At 43.3% G+C, this 19,654-nt stretch overlaps 1 protein-coding gene and 1 long non-coding RNA gene across 2 annotated transcripts; one reads left to right on the forward strand and one right to left on the reverse strand.

The window, feature by feature from the left end:
* The first annotated feature begins 409 nt into the window (after positions 1–409).
* On the forward strand, positions 410–3,126 carry LOC143862237 (uncharacterized). The gene is made up of 2 exons (XM_077373246.1): positions 410–2,970; positions 3,049–3,126. Coding segments are annotated over exons 1-2 (933 nt in total). The 5' UTR covers positions 410–2,039; the 3' UTR covers positions 3,051–3,126.
* Positions 3,127–10,813: 7,687 nt separating this feature from the next.
* LOC143854326 (uncharacterized) lies at positions 10,814–14,881 on the reverse strand. The gene is made up of 2 exons (XR_013237483.1): positions 14,432–14,881; positions 10,814–11,210 (listed from the first exon to the last, which is right to left on the reverse strand). It is a non-coding gene; the product is annotated as an uncharacterized LOC143854326 (long non-coding RNA).
* Positions 14,882–19,654: the final 4,773 nt, after the last annotated feature.

Below are 19,654 nucleotides of genomic sequence, written 5' to 3' on the forward strand. Positions count from 1 at the left end.
AGGCAACCTGACTCTAAATTTTTCCACTGCAAATAATGTCCTTTCTAAATCTCACAGTTGACTTTTTTGGACAGATAATCTCAACATCTCATTGTTAACCATCTTAAAACTAGTTAGGTTATAAGTTAGTGAACTACTAGACTGCAGCTTGTGTGGAAAATATTAGATCCGTGTTTTATACTGGGAAATGTTATCGGCACTACTGTATTTTGATGATCGCACTCGTCACTTTATTAAAAGTACGGTATGGCCTGCATCGTAGGTTAGGATGATCCAAACCATCCATTATATGGGCCACAACCCAACCTAAATAGGTTGTGTCCTAACCCTCCGATATATAGAGGGTTAGGATCAACCCTCTAACATTCAATACCTCTACGGATCGGACGGTTAGGATACGGTTTGGATCATCTTAAGGTGCCGGCCATACCGTACTTTTAATAAAGTGAGGAGTACTGATAGCATTTCCCTTTATATTACTACCTTACAACTGATCTTAATGTCGGATACAGAATTTTCTCTTTCCCTTGGGTCGATCGTTTTTCCGTTACTATCATTACTGGTGGGACCAACCACGGTTTGGAAGCTATTCTATTTAAGATCGGGAAAAAATTAAAAATTAATTAAACAAAATAAATGGGAGAAGCAATGGTATGTGTTAGACCGAAAATCGGTAACAGGTACAGCAGTGGCGTAAGAGCTGAGCTGGATGACCAAAGGAGCTGAGTTCTGAGGAATCGAAGTGAGGGAGCTGAGTTCTGCACAGTAGCAAACGAGGTCAGAAGACCAACCCGGGTGTTACTCCGGACAGGCCCTTCAACACTCAAGTCAGTAATGAGCAGGAGTGCAGAGCTAGTTTAAGAGTTTCGAGGGGAGGAGGTTTTTCATTACCCTTGGTTTGAGCTTTGAACCTCCTTTTATAGAGGGAGGTTGATGACGTGGGGTTGCCCACCCAAGGACAGGTGGTGACCTGCTATAGGCTGGAGTCCACCTACTCCAGGAAAGGTGGTGGCCTGCTAGAGACTGGAGTTCACCTACTCCAGGACAGGTGGCGGTCTGCTAGAGGCTGGAGTTCACCTACTCCAGGACAGGTGGTGGTCTGTGATAGGCTTGAGTTCACCTACTCCAGGATAGGTGGTGGCCTGTGATAGGCTTGATTTCACCTACTCCAGTACAGGTGGTGGCCTGTGATAGGCTTGAGTCCACCTACTCCAGGACACGTGGGGTTGCCCACCCAAGGACAGGTGGAGGCCCGCTATAGGCTGCTGTTTTTACACCCCATCAGTTGCCCCCCAGTTCTCCAAGTCATTGTAGTGACTTGGGGAAGTGTGGTGAATTACATTCCTGAATGGGCGGAATCTGTTCGGAAATTTGCTGGAGACGAGTTCGGAAATGAGTCCGGAAATTTGCTGGAAACTTGCTGGAAATGAGTCCGGAAATGAGTCCGGAAATTTGCTGTAAATGAGTCCGGAAACTTGCTGGAAACGAGTCCGGAAATTTGCTGGAAATGAGTCCGGAAATGAGTCCGGAAACTTGCTGGAAATGAGTCCGGAAATGAGTCCGGAAACTTGCTGGAAATGAGTCCGGCTTGGGCCGGACTGACTTTTGTCGTTTAGCGAACTCGCCATATCCAGTCCGGCTTGGGCCGGACTGACTTTTGTCGTTTAGCGAACGCGCCATATCCAGTTCGGCTTGGGCCGGACTGATGCACGAGCACGTAACGGATGCCCTTAGCTTCTTGGAGATACGCGCGTATTCGCTTACGCCTTCGCCTCGAAGTGCGTGTCGTCATTAATGAAAAACACGCGGCCTTTATACAGTGGCTTTTGAAGTGCGTGCCTTGTATTAAATGCGAACCGCCTCAGCAAAGCTTATAAAATGAGGTTTTTTACCTTTCATTTTTTACTTCTTACTTTTTTCTCGCCTCCTCCTCTCCTCTCTGCCAGTTCGGCTTGCGTAGTGCGTGGCTCTGAGCATTTGTGGATTGGGAGCTTCCTACTCTGCCCGGTATTCTTCTCAGCCTTTCTTTTTTCTGCTTCATGTCCCATAGTAGTTCTAGTTCTGAGTCCGGTTCGGAGTCCGGTTCAGAGTCCTCTTCCAGTAGCTCAGAGTCTAGTCCAGTAATGGCAAGTCCCAATATTAGAGTAGAAATCGTAGATAGCGATAGCGAGGTGAATAAGGAGGAGGTGATTCTTGATCTCAACACGACTCCACTCCCAACGGATAGTTATCTCCAAGCAGGAGGGAGTGTTGGTAGTGACGCCGCGGAGGCGTCCACAACGTTTCTTCCTGGCCAAGCCGTTGAGGTCATAGCTAGGGCCCGGATGGAAGCCAACTCGAAATACAACATACGGGCTCTTGTCGAGGAGAACTATCTTGATGAGTCCATCATGAGGGACATTAGAGACAGATACTGCGTTCTCCCCAGGTTTGGGCTGAGGGAGGCGACAGAGGGAGATAGGGCCTGCAACGAAAGCTCCGACGTCTGCATCTACGATGAGTCATTGAGGGCTAGACTCAGGTTCCCTTTGCACCCGTTCTTCGCCGCGGTGCTTCGATATTACGGACTGCCCCCGGCTCAGGTTGCCCCGAACTCGTGGAGGTTGCTGACGGGCTTCGTCTATCTTGTCCAGGGCCGGCTAGAGAGGAACTTATCTGTGCCGTTATTCCGCGCTTATGCCCACTTAAAGAGGCACAAGGAGGGGGGCTGGATTTACATTAGCCAGCACCCAGAGTTGAAAATAATAACTGGCATTCCTTCTTCCATACACTTGTGGAAGAATAGGTTCTTCTACGTTGATGACAGGGAGTCCAGTGAGCCCTGGCCGGTTTCTCTAACATGGGATGTCCCTGACACAGTAGCACTAAGTCGCAAGCCGCTTCTAGAGGACGAAGATATGAGGACATTCGCCCTAATGCGTGAGGAGCCGGAACGAGGGGGCCTCATTCTTAGTACTGTGACCCCGGCATGTATGTGGCTAGACTTGCTTTAAACTCCCTGTTTGTTTTCTTTTCGCTTCTGACTGTCCTATTCATGTTCACTTGCAGAGATGCGGCAACAATCAACGGTCGAGAGAATAAGGCAAGGGGCTTTTCCAAGGGCTCAGCAGGGGGCTCAGCAAGTGGCCCAGCAGAGCCAGAAAAGAAAAGCAGCTGAGATGGCGAGTCCGGCTCCTACCTGTGGTACCCGATCCCGCGAGAGGGGTGGGGCGCGAGCCGCCGCGCTCTCTCTCTTGGTCTCTCGTATCCACGCGATTGGCGTGTGCATTTTAATATTGATTTGAATTCATCTTTCATGTGAACTTGGGATCACTAAGGCAATCCGAACTCCACACGAAAGAGAATGACAGAGTCGCCACCTAGATGTGGGATCTAGGACCCGAAATTAACCAGAAATCTAGACTCGCTACCTGGTTACGAGAATGGAAGGTATGGGGAGTTATCCACCACATGCACCATTCCTGCCCGATAATCGGTCTTCGATTCCAAAAGCTAACTCTTTTAAATTTATTTTAAATGGCTCATTCAACTCTATGTTAAAGTGCGAACTAAGTGACATGCATCCTAACATCTAATTTCAATGTGAATCCTAAATGTGTATCTTGATTTATTAATTTGTCTGGATTCAATCTAAGTGAAAGTTCTCCTAGAATTCTAATTTCATGGAAAGTCCTAAGTGATTTGATTAAGTATTTACAAGAAAATTAATATACAAAACACCACAATTTGTTGTGGTGCCGACTCGCGGGTGGTATGCCATCAGACATCCAAGCTGCCTACGTACCCAAGCCTCACTGGGATCAGAGTCGACGTAGTTCGGTGCACCTAAGCTAAGTTACATATGCCTAACTCAACTAAGACACCGACCTAGACGGGATTGACTGTTTCAACAGTTTTAGGAGAAGTTATTTAATTCAAGTTGAAGATTTTATTATCTTAGGATTTCATCTAAGATGCTATATGATTCTCATCTAAATGCAAATGGTCCCTTAGACTAATGCAGGTTTGCCTTACATCCTAGTTTACTAGGCTTGTCCTAGGGAAAGATTGGGTGACTAGTGTAACTAGACCTATGGCACGGTTGCTATACATAGCAAGCGTCCGTGATGAGGCCGGACTCCTGACTCTAGGACTCCCTAAAACCTAAGACTCCCTAAAACTTAGGACACGACACGACACGACACCAGTGTTCCTAAATTGGGCTCTAAGGGTTCCTAAAGGAATTTTGAATCCACCGGCTCTTGGGAATCTCGAATTCTTTTGGGTTTGTGGAAACTTTTAGAGTTTTCTTGAAGCTTTTATTATCTGAAGGTATTTAGTGTGTTTGGTAGCTTTTAAAGTTGTTTATTTAGAAGGTTTTAGTTTCATTTGAAATTTTTAGTGGTCTTTTGGTTAATGGCTTTTAACGGATTTTTATCAGTGGATTTTAAATGGGTGAATTTTAGTTTTGTTAATTTTAGGTTGGATGTACTTTAGATTAATGTCTTTCGATTTTGGTTTGGAAAATGACGTTAACACAACCAAGTTTTGACAATTGCACAAATTCGACAAACCATTGACCATTAAAAGATCTGACAAATGCAGCCCACTAAAACTGTCGTAACTCTTTAACCGCTTGGCCAAATTCAACGTACAAACATGCGTTGGAAAGATCTTTTATAGGGCTACAACTTTGTAGTTCTCCATTGTTTGTAAATCTGTGATTTAGAGGTTCGAATTTGTGTTGCAAACAAAAGGACAGCAACATTAAACTGGAAATGCCTAAAGGTGTGCCGCAACCATTTTGGACTTAACTTTTTAACCGCTCGCTGTCTGATCTAGCACGAATACTCGTTGGAAACGGCACGAAAATATCTACGACTTTGTAGTTAACCATTTCCCACGATTCTGTTGATTAGAAGTCGAAAAATCTGTTTAAAGTCTAACAGCTAGCACTATGACGGGAATGATATTGGCACCCCCATGTTTTCTTTTGATAGTTCTTATTTTTTTAGTGATTAAAAGACGGTGAATATGAAAAATGGCTTGAATGGGCCTGAGATTAGATTCAAATGGGATGTTTGAAAAAGGGGTTGTTTTTATCTACTTGGCAAGGTGGGGTATGGATATTGGGTTCTTGAGATTGAGTGGGGGCTGTTGTTATCAATTGAAAGATGGAGGTTTTGTAAGCCAAATTAAATGGGTTTTGATAATTCATGTAAAATTCAAGTTTTCTTTCTTGTAAATGTTCAAAATTTTTAATGAATTGTTTTCCCAAAAGAAATCTAAATTCCCTAACAAGCCAATGATTTCAACATCCCATTGCAAATAGGTTCTAATGACCCTAACACATTAATTATATTTAGCATAAGTGAGAACATGACCAAGGCCAAACTAGTACAAAATTAAACATGACATCAACCAAAATATACGCAAAACAACACTCAATCCTACAAATATAGAAAAGAAAATAAAATTCCAAAAGACATACCTTTTTGTAGACGATATTCCATGCAAACTTATGGAGAAGAGGGATTTGGTCTAGAGAGAGGGCTTGAATTTTCTAAGAGAGGGGTTCTCTCCTCTTTTCTTTTTTTTCCTTCATTCTCTTTGGTGAGATGAGAGGGTATTTATAAGAGAATGGGATAGGAGGTTAGGTGAGGTTAGGTGAGGTTAGGTAAGGTTAGGTGAGGTTAGGTGATGTTAGGTGAGGTTAGGTGAGGTTAGGTGAGGTTTGGATGGTTATGATGGGAGGAGAGGTTAGGTGAGGTTAGGTGAGGTTTGAATGGTTAGGATGAGAGGAGAGGTTAGGTGGTTTTGGATGGTTAGACCCAGGTCATGATCTGCCATTGATCTAACGATTTACGGAAATCGGGTCTCGGAATGGAATCAGGGTCCGGGCTATGAAGTGACCCTAGCTTATTTTGTCCCGATTGATGATCCGTAAAGTCAGATCAAGATATTAATGACCTAAAACATATAAATCAATGATAGAGGGGGTTCTCACATGGATTTAACACACTAATTTATTTGTTGATTAAAACAAAACAAAATGGGGTGTCTACAGATGCCCCTCTTTGGTAGAGATGACGTAGTCATTGAATACCAAAGTTAAAAATGACAGAACCATTTTGCGTAGTTTTAATCGACAAAGGACTCTCTAGATACAACGCACCTTAACATAATGCAAAACCTTAGATGAAACCCTAGAACTTGAATAATAATAAAAACTCGATGCGGCGCCGTTCACAAACGGGCAATTAGAGAATGAGATATCATTTTCGAATGGATTCTGAAGGGAAAGGACAAAGATCGCTCTCAAACAGTTTTTAGAAGGAGATGAGACGCCGCTCACAAGCGGGTTCAACGAGGATAAGAAGCATTCCCAAATGGACTTGGATAATGAGGCACCGTTCACAAACGGCCTCAAGGAGGATAGAAAACCATTCACAAATGGACTCGAGAAAAGAGGCACCGTTCACAAACGGGCTCAAGGAGAAGACAAGACCATTCACAAATGGACTCGAGAAATGAGGCACCGTTCACAAACGGGCTCAAGGAGGAAGATACCATTCACAAATGGATTCGAGAAAAGAGGCACCGTTCACAAACGGGCTCAAGGAGAAGACAAGACCATTCACAAATGGACTCGAGAAATGAGGCACCGTTCACAAACGGGCTCAAGGAGGACGATACCATTCACAAATGGATTCGAGAAAAGAGGCACCATTCACAAACGGGCTCAAGGATAAGACAAGACCATTCACAAATGGACTCGAGAAATGAGGCACCATTCACAAACAGGCTCAAGGAGAAGACGAGACCATTCACAAATGGACTCGAGAAATGAGGCACCGTTCACAAACGGGCTCAAGGAGAAGACGAGACCATTCACAAATGGATTCGAGAAATGAGGCACCGTTCACAAACGGGCTCAAGGAGAAGACAAGACCATTCACAAATGGATTCGAGAAATGAGGCACCGTTCACAAACGGGCTCAAGGAGAAGACAAGACCATTCACAAATGGACTCGAGAAATGAGGCACCGTTCACAAACGGGCTCAAAGAGGACACGAGACCATTCACAAATGGACTCAGAAAATGAGGCACCGTTCACAAACGGGCTCAAGGAGAAGATGAGACCATTCACAAATGGACTCAGAGAATGAGACACCTGTTCACAAACGGGTTCGAAGAGAAGACGAGACCATTCACAAATGGACTCGAGAAATGAGGCACCGTTCACAAACGGGCTCGAAGAATTTAGGGATTTTTTTATGAACTTGAATTTGACGTAGGAATGGATTTTTATTTTTATTTTTTAATTAAGGATTTGGATTTGATAAAATTTTTTATTTTTGGAAAATGAGGTACCGTCCGCAAACGGGCTCAAGGAGAAGATGAGACCATTCACAAATGGCCTCGAGAAAAGAGGCACCGTTCACAAACGGGCTCAAAGAGGACATGAGACCATTCACAAATGGACTCAGAGAAAAGAAACCTGTTCACAAACGGGTTCAAGGAGAAGACGAGACCATCCCCAAATGGCCTCGAGAAAAGAGGCACCGTTCACAAACGGGCTCAAAGAGGGCATGAGATTTTTCATGAACTTGAATTTGACGTAAGATTGGATTTGTTTGAATCGGGGATTGGTTTTGATGAATTTTTTATTTTTGGGAAATGAGGTACCGTCCGCAAACGGGCTCAAGGAGAAGACGAGACCATTCACAAACGGCCTCGAGAAATGAGGCACCTTTCACAGAAGGGCTCAAAGAGGACATGAGATTTTTCATGAACTTGAATTTGACGTAAGATTGGATTTGTTTGAATCGGGGATTGGATTTGATGAATTTTTATTTTTGGGAAATGAGGTACCGTCCGCAAACGGGCTCAAGGAGAAGACGAGACCATTCACAAATGGGCTCGAGAAATGAGGCACCGTTCACAAACGGGCTCGACGACACAAGATAGCTTTGATTGATGAATTCAACAATGAAAAATTTAGAGATTTTTATGAATTTGAATTTGACGTAGGATTGGATTTTTTGAATTGGGGATTGGATTTGATGAATTTTTGATTTTTTGAGAAATGAGGCACCGTCCACAAACGGGCTCAAGGAGGACATGAGACCATTCATAAATGAACTCAGAAAATGAGGCACCGTTCACAAATGGGCTCAAGGAGAAGACGAAACCATTCACAAATGGACTCGAGAGATGAGGCACCGTTCACAAACGGGCTCAAGGAGAAGACGAGGCCATTTGCAAATGGGCTCGAGAAAAGAGGTACCGTTCACAAACGGGCTCGAAGAATTTAGAGATTTTCCATGAACTTGAATTTGACGTAAGATTGGATTTGATGAATTTTTTATTTTTTTGAACTCAATGAAATCGGGGATATTATGGATCGTGCCCGACAAAGATGTTGGAAACTAGGACTTTGACGAATGATGAAACGGCAAACCTTTAGAACGAAGAACCATTACTAGCAAGAATGGATTAGGAACATTTTTATGAAACTTCAACAAGATTTTTCTCAAAGAGACTGCTGGTCTTGTCTTCTGGGGATTTTGATAACTGAAACCTTGAACAAGACATTTGAGATTGGTAATTTAGAACAACGACTCTCTTGGATATTAACATGGAAAAGCGGGATCTGCTTCTTGACAGGTGTTTAGATAAACATTTCTTGACCAGGATAACTAACCGGAAGGGAATTATGAATTTGAATGGTTCATCTTTCTGAGAAATTGGCTCAACCACCATTGCATCTGAGGTTCTTCCAAGCTTAAGGTGCCTTCCTGGGGTATGATCTTTTTACGGAAGCTGGGCTTTCTGATGTTTCTACTTCTGAATTTTTCTGAGCTGATCTTCTTTGAAATGAAGTTGTTTGACTAAATTCTCGAGCTCTTTCAGGTATAATTGCAGGGAGCTGCCTAGGCCTGGCCTCCTTCACCAAGACAGTTACATCATTTGGACATAGGAACGACAATTGACTCTTTCTAAAGAGAAAACTTAGATGAAAGGCACTACTCAAAGGATTGAGCAGCCCTGAAGGAGTGAACTTAGAATAATAAAGATTGACTGACTATACTGACAAACATAGTGATGCTTCTGACTTAGTTAATGTTTTGTTTGGTAAGTCTATCCTTTCAAGGAATAGTTTTTCAATTGGTAAACACCGGACTTCTTCCTCGAAACAGTAATGCCTCAAGAATTTAATTACGACCCCTAAGATTGCTTAGCTTCAATGCCCCCAGTTTTGAGGATATCACTTGAATTTGCTTGAACTTCAGTTGATCTTCAGTCTTGATACCGGCTGTTGCCTTCTTATACTGATTCTCTTACCGTGACCAAGTCACCTCTTCAGGGTTTTTAACTTGGCGGACCGCGCTAGCCTTAACTTTTGCCTGAACCACCTTTCTAGGTTTTCGATCCAGCAGGCTATCCCCTTAGCTTTTGCCTAAGCCGCCCTTTCGGGTTTTCAACTTAGCAGGGAAATGATCTTAAATTTTGCCTAGACCGCCCTTTCAGGTTTTCAGTCTAGCAGATCTTCAAACTCCATTTTTTTTTTATTCATCATCATTTTTTTTTTTTTTTGTTTCGGGACCTAGATCATTAGTTCTGAACACCGGAAGGACTTTATAGGTAGGATAGGGCTTTTCAAAGAATGGCTTAAGGTTCAACAAAGATTTCGACCGAACCTGTGAATAGGTTGCCTACATATCCCAAGGTAGGAATCAGGTCGTGTATAGTTCAGGGGGAATGCCCCTAGTTTGAAGATAAATTGTTCGAAAGTTTATTGATTTTTCTTTTTTTTTCTTCTTTCTGGAATAATTGACTTATCTTCTTTAGGAACTTGTCCCCTTTTTTTTTTTCTGAAAGGATTGAATTTCTTTTTTTTTTGGATTGATTGAATTGCTTTTCTTTTTTGAATTGACCGAACTCAGTTTAACCGAGCTGCCTACGTACCCCAGTGTAGGGATCAGGTCTCGCGTAGTTCGGGGCGAATGCCCCTAGTTTGATGGGTTTTCAAGAAAATTTCATTTAGGCTCGAAGGGTTTGCAAACCAGTATTCTTTTGACGTTGGGTTCTGATTTTGGGATTTATTCAGCCAAAGGAGGCCTTCCGATGTTCAGATTGGGAATCGATCTAGGTTACTAGAGTCCCTCTGGTGCTGATTATTATTTTATTTTTTATTTTTTTTTTCTTCTTTTTTTTTATGGAGTTTGACGGCATTTCCAGGTAAGAGATAATATATCTTCTTCTTTCAAGATTCTAATACGCGCCTTCGACTTTCATAGAGCAAAACTTGTTCTTCGACATCCTCCATCTATGGATTTGTAACTCTTGATATCTGATGATCACTTTTCAATGCTTGCTCTTGAACTTCTTATCTCGAATTTGATGGCTTCATGTTATGAATTTGAGAACCAAGGTCATCGATTGGAAATATGAAAGTTGTTTCTACTCCATGCCCCTTGCATAGCATATGATATTCACTTCATTCATTTTCTTTGAGCTTTCCATCTATGTCTTGCCCCTGGTATCGGTTGTAGCTTTTCTAGACAATCTTCTTATTCTTGAAATAATTTTATCAATTCTTCACACTCTTTAGAGGGTAATGTATTTTCAATCGGCATTCACTGAATCAAAGTTTCAGTGCCAGTGTTTATCATTTCAATTTCATCTTTGAAAGGTTGGGATTGGCGCTCCTCCTCTCGTTCAAGTAATTGCTGTGACTCAAGTGGAGTTTCGTCAATTTTGTCCTCATTTGAAGAGGGAGTCTTATTTTAAGATCAGAAGCACACTTAAGAACAGACACAAGTGAACTTTTTGGAACTGACCGAAATTTTATTTAAAGAAAAGCTATTACATCAGACGACCTATCCTGAACATGCTCAGGATTCACAACTCTAAATAAGAAAGGGAAACAGAAGATAACTTGCCTGGACTAGGCATTGACCTTTAACTGTAAGACCGGACTCAACAATTATACTGACCATGATGACTGACTCAACATAAAATAGTAAGTGACTAAAACTTTAACTGCTGCAACTGTTTGGCGTTGAAGGCTCGGCGAAGGCTGGTTCGTTCTGAACATCATCATGGCTGATACTTTCAATTTTGGACAATGATGACTGATTCGCATAGGGAAATGCCCCTAGCTCAAGGATTCTGAGAGTGAACTCTGAAGGACTTAGCAAAATAATCTTGAAAAAGGTAGCCCCTAGAGGAGGAAGAGATCAAGGGTACAGGCAAGATTGGATCATCAAGATTGCACGATCAAATGATTGAGACACAATTTCCGCCAATGAAGACACAATCGAATCCCACAAAAGACGAATGATAGACACATGATCAAAAGATGAGATTGCATAGGATTACTTTCAACGGATAGATCATGAATGACTAATCCTATGAGATCTTTGGAAATGATGGGATTTATATCCTAACCCCAAAGGGAAAGTTTTTATTCTTCACACATTTTATCAGTGTTACCTGAAGGCATCAACCCTAATCCTAATCTAGCGGAGTGGAGATAGGATCTCAACTCATGACTTTGTTTATGTACCTAGGACCGATCGTAGCCATTGGAAGATGGACTACGGTCTAATCTAGACACAAATGGGTAGGATATCCTAAACTAGGCTCACACATGTGATGCACATGTGTTCGTATACTACATGCATGTGTGGGTTAATCTAGGGGTAAGGCCAAGAGTTCCCTTAGCGCGAATCCATGTTCGATATACTGTACCAGTGTCCGGCGTATCAGTACGTGAACAATAGATCCGTTTACGCACCATAAAGGTACTAGGCTAAGGGTGGAATGCTTCTCTAGCACAGAGGCACCAGGTGATGAAATCCCAGTCAACCATGCTAGATAACACTCCGGGTTCCTAAAATAGGACGTGTGTGAATGTGAGATGCAAGGGTTTAGATGCAAGTGATGTAAGTGTGTGCAATAAGTTCGCGCAATCTATGATGCCTTCAGGTTTTGTTAAATTAAGTTCGAGTAAAATGTGATGAGAGAAAATAAAACAAGACAAACTAATCTAACAAGTATAGAGTTTTTATGAGCCAATTAAATTAAATTCAAATGAATTATCTTTTGAAATTTTAATGAAGTTAGGTGGTCCCCAGCAGAGTCGCCAGACTGTGGTACCCGATCCCGCGAGAGGGGTGGGGCGCGAGCCGCCGCGCTCTCTCTCTTGGTCTCTCGTATCCACGCGATTGGCGTGTGCATTTTAATATTGATTTGAATTCATCTTTCATGTGAACTTGGGATCACTAAGGCAATCCGAACTCCACACGAAAGAGAATGACAGAGTCGCCACCTAGATGTGGGATCTAGGACCCGAAATTAACCAGAAATCTAGACTCGCTACCTGGTTACGAGAATGGAAGGTATGGGGAGTTATCCACCACATGCACCATTCCTGCCCGATAATCGGTCTTCGATTCCAAAAGCTAACTCTTTTAAATTTATTTTAAATGGCTCATTCAACTCTATGTTAAAGTGCGAACTAAGTGACATGCATCCTAACATCTAATTTCAATGTGAATCCTAAATGTGTATCTTGATTTATTAATTTGTCTGGATTCAATCTAAGTGAAAGTTCTCCTAGAATTCTAATTTCATGGAAAGTCCTAAGTGATTTGATTAAGTATTTACAAGAAAATTAATATACAAAACACCACAATTTGTTGTGGTGCCGACTCGCGGGTGGTATGCCATCAGACATCCAAGCTGCCTACGTACCCAAGCCTCACTGGGATCAGAGTCGACGTAGTTCGGTGCACCTAAGCTAAGTTACATATGCCTAACTCAACTAAGACACCGACCTAGACGGGATTGACTGTTTCAACAGTTTTAGGAGAAGTTATTTAATTCAAGTTGAAGATTTTATTATCTTAGGATTTCATCTAAGATGCTATATGATTCTCATCTAAATGCAAATGGTCCCTTAGACTAATGCAGGTTTGCCTTACATCCTAGTTTACTAGGCTTGTCCTAGGGAAAGATTGGGTGACTAGTGTAACTAGACCTATGGCACGGTTGCTATACATAGCAAGCGTCCGTGATGAGGCCGGACTCCTGACTCTAGGACTCCCTAAAACCTAAGACTCCCTAAAACTTAGGACACGACACGACACGACACCAGTGTTCCTAAATTGGGCTCTAAGGGTTCCTAAAGGAATTTTGAATCCACCGGCTCTTGGGAATCTCGAATTCTTTTGGGTTTGTGGAAACTTTTAGAGTTTTCTTGAAGCTTTTATTATCTGAAGGTATTTAGTGTGTTTGGTAGCTTTTAAAGTTGTTTATTTAGAAGGTTTTAGTTTCATTTGAAATTTTTAGTGGTCTTTTGGTTAATGGCTTTTAACGGATTTTTATCAGTGGATTTTAAATGGGTGAATTTTAGTTTTGTTAATTTTAGGTTGGATGTACTTTAGATTAATGTCTTTCGATTTTGGTTTGGAAAATGACGTTAACACAACCAAGTTTTGACAATTGCACAAATTCGACAAACCATTGACCATTAAAAGATCTGACAAATGCAGCCCACTAAAACTGTCGTAACTCTTTAACCGCTTGGCCAAATTCAACGTACAAACATGCGTTGGAAAGATCTTTTATAGGGCTACAACTTTGTAGTTCTCCATTGTTTGTAAATCTGTGATTTAGAGGTTCGAATTTGTGTTGCAAACAAAAGGACAGCAACATTAAACTGGAAATGCCTAAAGGTGTGCCGCAACCATTTTGGACTTAACTTTTTAACCGCTCGCTGTCTGATCTAGCACGAATACTCGTTGGAAACGGCACGAAAATATCTACGACTTTGTAGTTAACCATTTCCCACGATTCTGTTGATTAGAAGTCGAAAAATCTGTTTAAAGTCTAACAGCTAGCACTATGACGGGAATGATATTGGCACCCCCATGTTTTCTTTTGATAGTTCTTATTTTTTTAGTGATTAAAAGACGGTGAATATGAAAAATGGCTTGAATGGGCCTGAGATTAGATTCAAATGGGATGTTTGAAAAAGGGGTTGTTTTTATCTACTTGGCAAGGTGGGGTATGGATATTGGGTTCTTGAGATTGAGTGGGGGCTGTTGTTATCAATTGAAAGATGGAGGTTTTGTAAGCCAAATTAAATGGGTTTTGATAATTCATGTAAAATTCAAGTTTTCTTTCTTGTAAATGTTCAAAATTTTTAATGAATTGTTTTCCCAAAAGAAATCTAAATTCCCTAACAAGCCAATGATTTCAACATCCCATTGCAAATAGGTTCTAATGACCCTAACACATTAATTATATTTAGCATAAGTGAGAACATGACCAAGGCCAAACTAGTACAAAATTAAACATGACATCAACCAAAATATACGCAAAACAACACTCAATCCTACAAATATAGAAAAGAAAATAAAATTCCAAAAGACATACCTTTTTGTAGACGATATTCCATGCAAACTTATGGAGAAGAGGGATTTGGTCTAGAGAGAGGGCTTGAATTTTCTAAGAGAGGGGTTCTCTCCTCTTTTCTTTTTTTTCCTTCATTCTCTTTGGTGAGATGAGAGGGTATTTATAAGAGAATGGGATAGGAGGTTAGGTGAGGTTAGGTGAGGTTAGGTAAGGTTAGGTGAGGTTAGGTGATGTTAGGTGAGGTTAGGTGAGGTTAGGTGAGGTTTGGATGGTTATGATGGGAGGAGAGGTTAGGTGAGGTTAGGTGAGGTTTGAATGGTTAGGATGAGAGGAGAGGTTAGGTGGTTTTGGATGGTTAGACCCAGGTCATGATCTGCCATTGATCTAACGATTTACGGAAATCGGGTCTCGGAATGGAATCAGGGTCCGGGCTATGAAGTGACCCTAGCTTATTTTGTCCCGATTGATGATCCGTAAAGTCAGATCAAGATATTAATGACCTAAAACATATAAATCAATGATAGAGGGGGTTCTCACATGGATTTAACACACTAATTTATTTGTTGATTAAAACAAAACAAAATGGGGTGTCTACACTACCCAAGACACTGCGCCTCCCCCGCCTCCCAAAGGCAGAACCTCGGTGAAACTGGTTGGTGCCTTCGGCCAAGGAGCCTGTTCTTCAAAGTCTAGTGGCACACCCGCAGGAACTGGAGCCCGTCCTCCCCCAGCGAGGGCAGGAGACAATGTTTTTCGGCCCAATTGGGTCGTTCAGAAAAATGATACTAGCCTTGGCGAGAGCCGAGTAGCTGCTGAGATCCTGAGCAAGTGTATCCTCAGCAAAGATAAACAGCAGGTTCTCCATGAACCGCCAGCTACGGCCGAAGAGGCCGTATTCTCTTCACTTTATCAGGTAAGATGGCCAACGAGTATGCTCATTTTCTGTCCGTCTTTTGCTTCGCTTTCCTGTGTTAACACTTGCTTGTCTGCGTCTGTAGATTGGAGTGTACTTCAATGATCTTCAGGGGAAGAGTAAGAAGTTCTCTGAGGCGATCACAAAGTCAGAAGCGGAGAATGGAAAGTTGGCGGAGGAGCTTCAAACGAACATCGGGTGGGTAGAGGCGGAGAAGAAGCTGCTTAGAGAGGAGCTGGCCCATCAGAAGCAGAAGGCAGCCGAAGCCCTCAACTCCCAGAGGGAGAGAGCCAAGGAGAGACAGATAGAGGCCGTGGCGGAAGCCGTCGCGGAGGCCATACAGAAAAAAGAGAACGACCTCTTTAGTTTGTCCAGTGAGGCCTACAAGATTGGATTCTTTGACTGTCTTGAGCAGGTCAAAGCGTCCAATCCAGTCGTGACCCTGACCGGCCTGAATATCCCTGATCCACCGGCGCTTGACGACGAGGAGCCGTTAACCACTGCGGCCGTAGTAGTCCCGGAGACGGACTTACCTCGGGGCAGCAGCCACGGGGTTTTCTTGAGCTCTCTTCTTTTTTCTTTCTGAGCCATCTCATCTGATTCTTTCTGTAATGGTCTTTAGAGACCCAACTTTTGTAACAGGCTTTCGAGGCCTCACCTTTTGTAATGGTCCTTAGAGACCCAACTTCTTCATGAATAGAAATCATATTTTGATGTCTACTTGCTCTCCATTTGTCTGCCTCTGAATAATAATACTGTTTGATTTCTTGTTGTGGGCAGACATTTGAGATGAATTAACTTGCAAGTTTCCAAGTTTTGGTAAACTGGGTTTCCAAGCGTCAGATACCCAGGTTTAGAGAACTAGGTTCCAGATAAATAATAAATACCCAAATTTTAGCGAACTGGGTTTCCAGATAAATAATAAGTACGCAAGTTTTAGCGAACTAGGTTTCCAGATAAATAATAAGTACCCAAGTTTTAGCGAACTGAGTTTCCAGATAAATAATAAGTACCCAAGTTTTAGTGAACTGGGTTTTCAGATAATAAGTACCCGAGTTTTAGCGAACTGGGTTTCCAGATATAAGTACCCGAGTTTTAGTGAACTGGGTTTCCAAGCGGCTTTGGTTTTTGCTGTCCGGGCTGGTTCCGGACTAGGAGTGAGCTCCTGGTCTTTGCGGAGACGAGCCGTGGCGAACCAAGCAGCGAGTACCCTAGTTTTAATGAACTGGGTTTCCAGATATAAGTACACGAGTTTTAGCGAACTGGGTTTCCAGATAATAAGTACCCAAGTTTTATTGAACTGGGTTTCCAAATATAAGTACCCGAGTTTTAGCGAACTGGGTTTCCAAGCGGCTTTGGTTTCTGCTGTCCGGGCTGGTTCCGGACCAGGAGTGAGCTCCCGGTCTTTGCGGAGACGAGCCGTGGCGAACCAAGCAGCGAGTACCCTAGTTTAATGAACTGGGTTTTCAGAAGGTGAGGGGATCTGCAAAAGAATTTCCATATCATTTATATTTAACACGTATTTACATTTACAAAATCACCTTTTACGCCCGACGTTTGGCTACTGATAGTATTTCCTGAGATTCTTGGAGTTCCATGCGTGGGGTAATAGGTGCTCCTCCAGTGTCTCCAGCTTATAACTTCCTAGGCGAATTACTTCTTTCACTCGATACGGTCCCTCCCAGGCCGGGGAGAGTTTTACGAGTTTCGTTGGTTGGGAGATGGCAGCTTTCCTCAGGACTAAATCTCCTGTTCGGAATTCTCTGTTGCGTATCTTTGAATCATGGTAGTTGGATACTTTCTGCTTGTAGGCGGCGACCCTGATTCAGGACTCTTCCCGGGCTTCCTCCAGCAAGTCGAGGTTCGCACGGAGCCCGTCATCATTGAGTTGCTCACTGAAGTTGGTGACTCTGGGAGACGGGACGCCCACATCGACGGGTATTACCGCCTCCGTCCCAAAGGACAAGTTGAATGGTGACTCTCCCGTCGATGTGTGCGGGGTGATTCGATACGCCCACAGGACATGATAAAGCTCATCTGCCCATCGGCCAGCCTTATCATCCAGTCTCTTTTTAATCCCCTGAAGAAGAATTCTATTTGTCACTTCTGTTTGCCCATTCGTCTGAGGGTGCGCCACTGAAGTAAACCTCTGCTCGATCTTCAGGTCAGAGCAGAATTTTCGGAAGTTGCGGCAGTCGAATTGTCTACCATTGTCCGTTATCAAAATGCGAGGAATCCCAAACCTGCAAACTACTGACTTCCAGAAGAAGTTCTGGACGTTTTGCTCTGTGATCTGGGCCAGAGGTTCAGCCTCCACCCACTTGGTAAAATAGTCAATAGCAACTACTACAAACGTGCGCTTCCTGGAGGCCGGTGGAAAGGGGCCTAGGATGTCCATCCCCCATACTGTGAAGGGGAGTGGGCTGATGATCGGGGCCATCGACACAGCAGGCTGGTGGATAGTGGGAGAGAATTTCTGGCATCTCTCGCACCTTTTAACCAGACTCAGTGCGTCTTGCCTTAAGGTAGGCCAGTACAGGCCTCTGAGCAACACTTTGATCGCCAGGGCCTTGCCCCCCCAGATGTTCTCCGCAGATCCCTTCGTGCGTCTCTTGCAGGGCGTAAGCGGTGTCGCCGAGCCGGAGGCACTTTAGGTACGGGAGGGTGTACAATCTTTTGTACAGGCTCTCACCACTGAGGGAAAATCGGGCGGCTCTCTGTATCACTCTGCGGGCTTCTTTCTTGGCTTCAGAAAGTTTACCACTGCGCATGTATTCAATGATTTCGTCCATCCAGCACGACTCATTCTCCACCTGCATTACTTCACCGGCCTCACTTTCGATACTGGATTTCTGTAAGAAGTCCATGCATATACTCCCAAGAGTAGTGTATCCGGAGGCAGCAAGCTTGGACAACACATCTGCTTTTGCATTCTCTGTTTTGGGGATTCTAATGACCTCAAAACTTTTGAACTTGCTGGCTAGCTGGCGGACCTTGGAGAGGTATTTGATCATACGCTCGTCGCGGGCCTCATATACTCCTTGAATCTGGTTTGCAACCAGCTGGGAGTCGCAGTATGCTTTAAGCCTCTGGGCTCTGGTCTGGACTGCGAGATTCATCCCGGCGAGGAGGGCTTCATACTCTGCCTCATTGTTGGACGCGCGAAATCCAAACCTCAAGGCATAATCTGCAGTGAAGTTATCGGGTCCGGTGAGAACCAAACCGGCTCCACAGCCACCCTTGTTCGAAGATCCGTCGACGTATACTTCCCAGTTTGGTTCGACGGTTGATGGATTCTGTTCTGCTGGTGCGGGGATGATTGCTGCTTCAGTCCCATCTTCTGATTGTTCCTTCGTTGTGAATGCCTTTTCCACAACTGGGGTTTGAACAATTTCGGATTCAGTGATCTGTTGGGGGATGGTGCACTCAGCTACGAAGTCTGCCAGCACTTGAGCCTTGATCGCTGGCCTTGGTACGTACTGGATGTCGAATTCGCTCAGCTCCACGGCCCATTTCACGAGTGTAGACACCCCATTTTGACCGAACCCCGGATAACCCTTAAACATCTTGGTTTGAATAATTTTCCTCTAAATAAGTGAATTAGTGTTTCCAAATATGCCCTAACCTGGTTTAGAACCTCAACAATGTGTCCGCCAAATTTCGTCGAAAACCGTCAGGGTTTGCCTAGCAAGCGAGCGTAGTGCAGTATGCATAGTGAAAAGGCAGAAGGGGAGTGGATTGTCCATTCAGAAAGGTGCCCATATCAATCCAGAAAAGAAGAGAAAATGTGCCCTGTTTTCTACTTGGACCACCCCTTGTAGAGTTAAAAAGAGCATTCATAATACACTAGAAGGGGCTCTTAAGAGTAAGAGAAGGAGTGCTAATATATCATTATTTTGTATGGTCATTTTTACCCTAGTCCTCCCCTCGTAGCTAAAAAGAGTAGTCGTGAAATACTAGATGAGTCTGTCCAAGGCAAGAAGAAGGGGACCGAATTTGTCCTTTTGGCTTGTCTTGCAAGCATCGAGCAAGGACCATAGGATTAAAAGGGAAATGGATGGCTGAGATTAGGAGGAGGGTGGCAACCCTAGCTATAAAATCATAAATCTCGTGGGTATAGAAGAGGGATTTTCGTAGAAAATGACAGAGTAGAGAGAAGAGGGAGAGAAAGCAAGAGGAGATCAAGTCCTCTTCTCCGACCGGCCAGCTACCCAACCACCATCCCTCTAACCACCATTCTTCTTCTTCTTCTTCTTCTTCTTCTTCTTCTCAAACCCCATTTAACCCAAAACCCAAATCCGGCAGATCCTCCTCTCAGCCGCACTTCACGC

The sequence above is a fragment of the Tasmannia lanceolata genome, unplaced genomic scaffold, assembly GCF_043159265.1.
Source record: "Tasmannia lanceolata isolate RefF3 unplaced genomic scaffold, GAP_Taslan_0.1 ptg000003l, whole genome shotgun sequence".
In the NCBI taxonomy this organism is placed as follows: domain Eukaryota; kingdom Viridiplantae; phylum Streptophyta; class Magnoliopsida; order Canellales; family Winteraceae; genus Tasmannia; species Tasmannia lanceolata.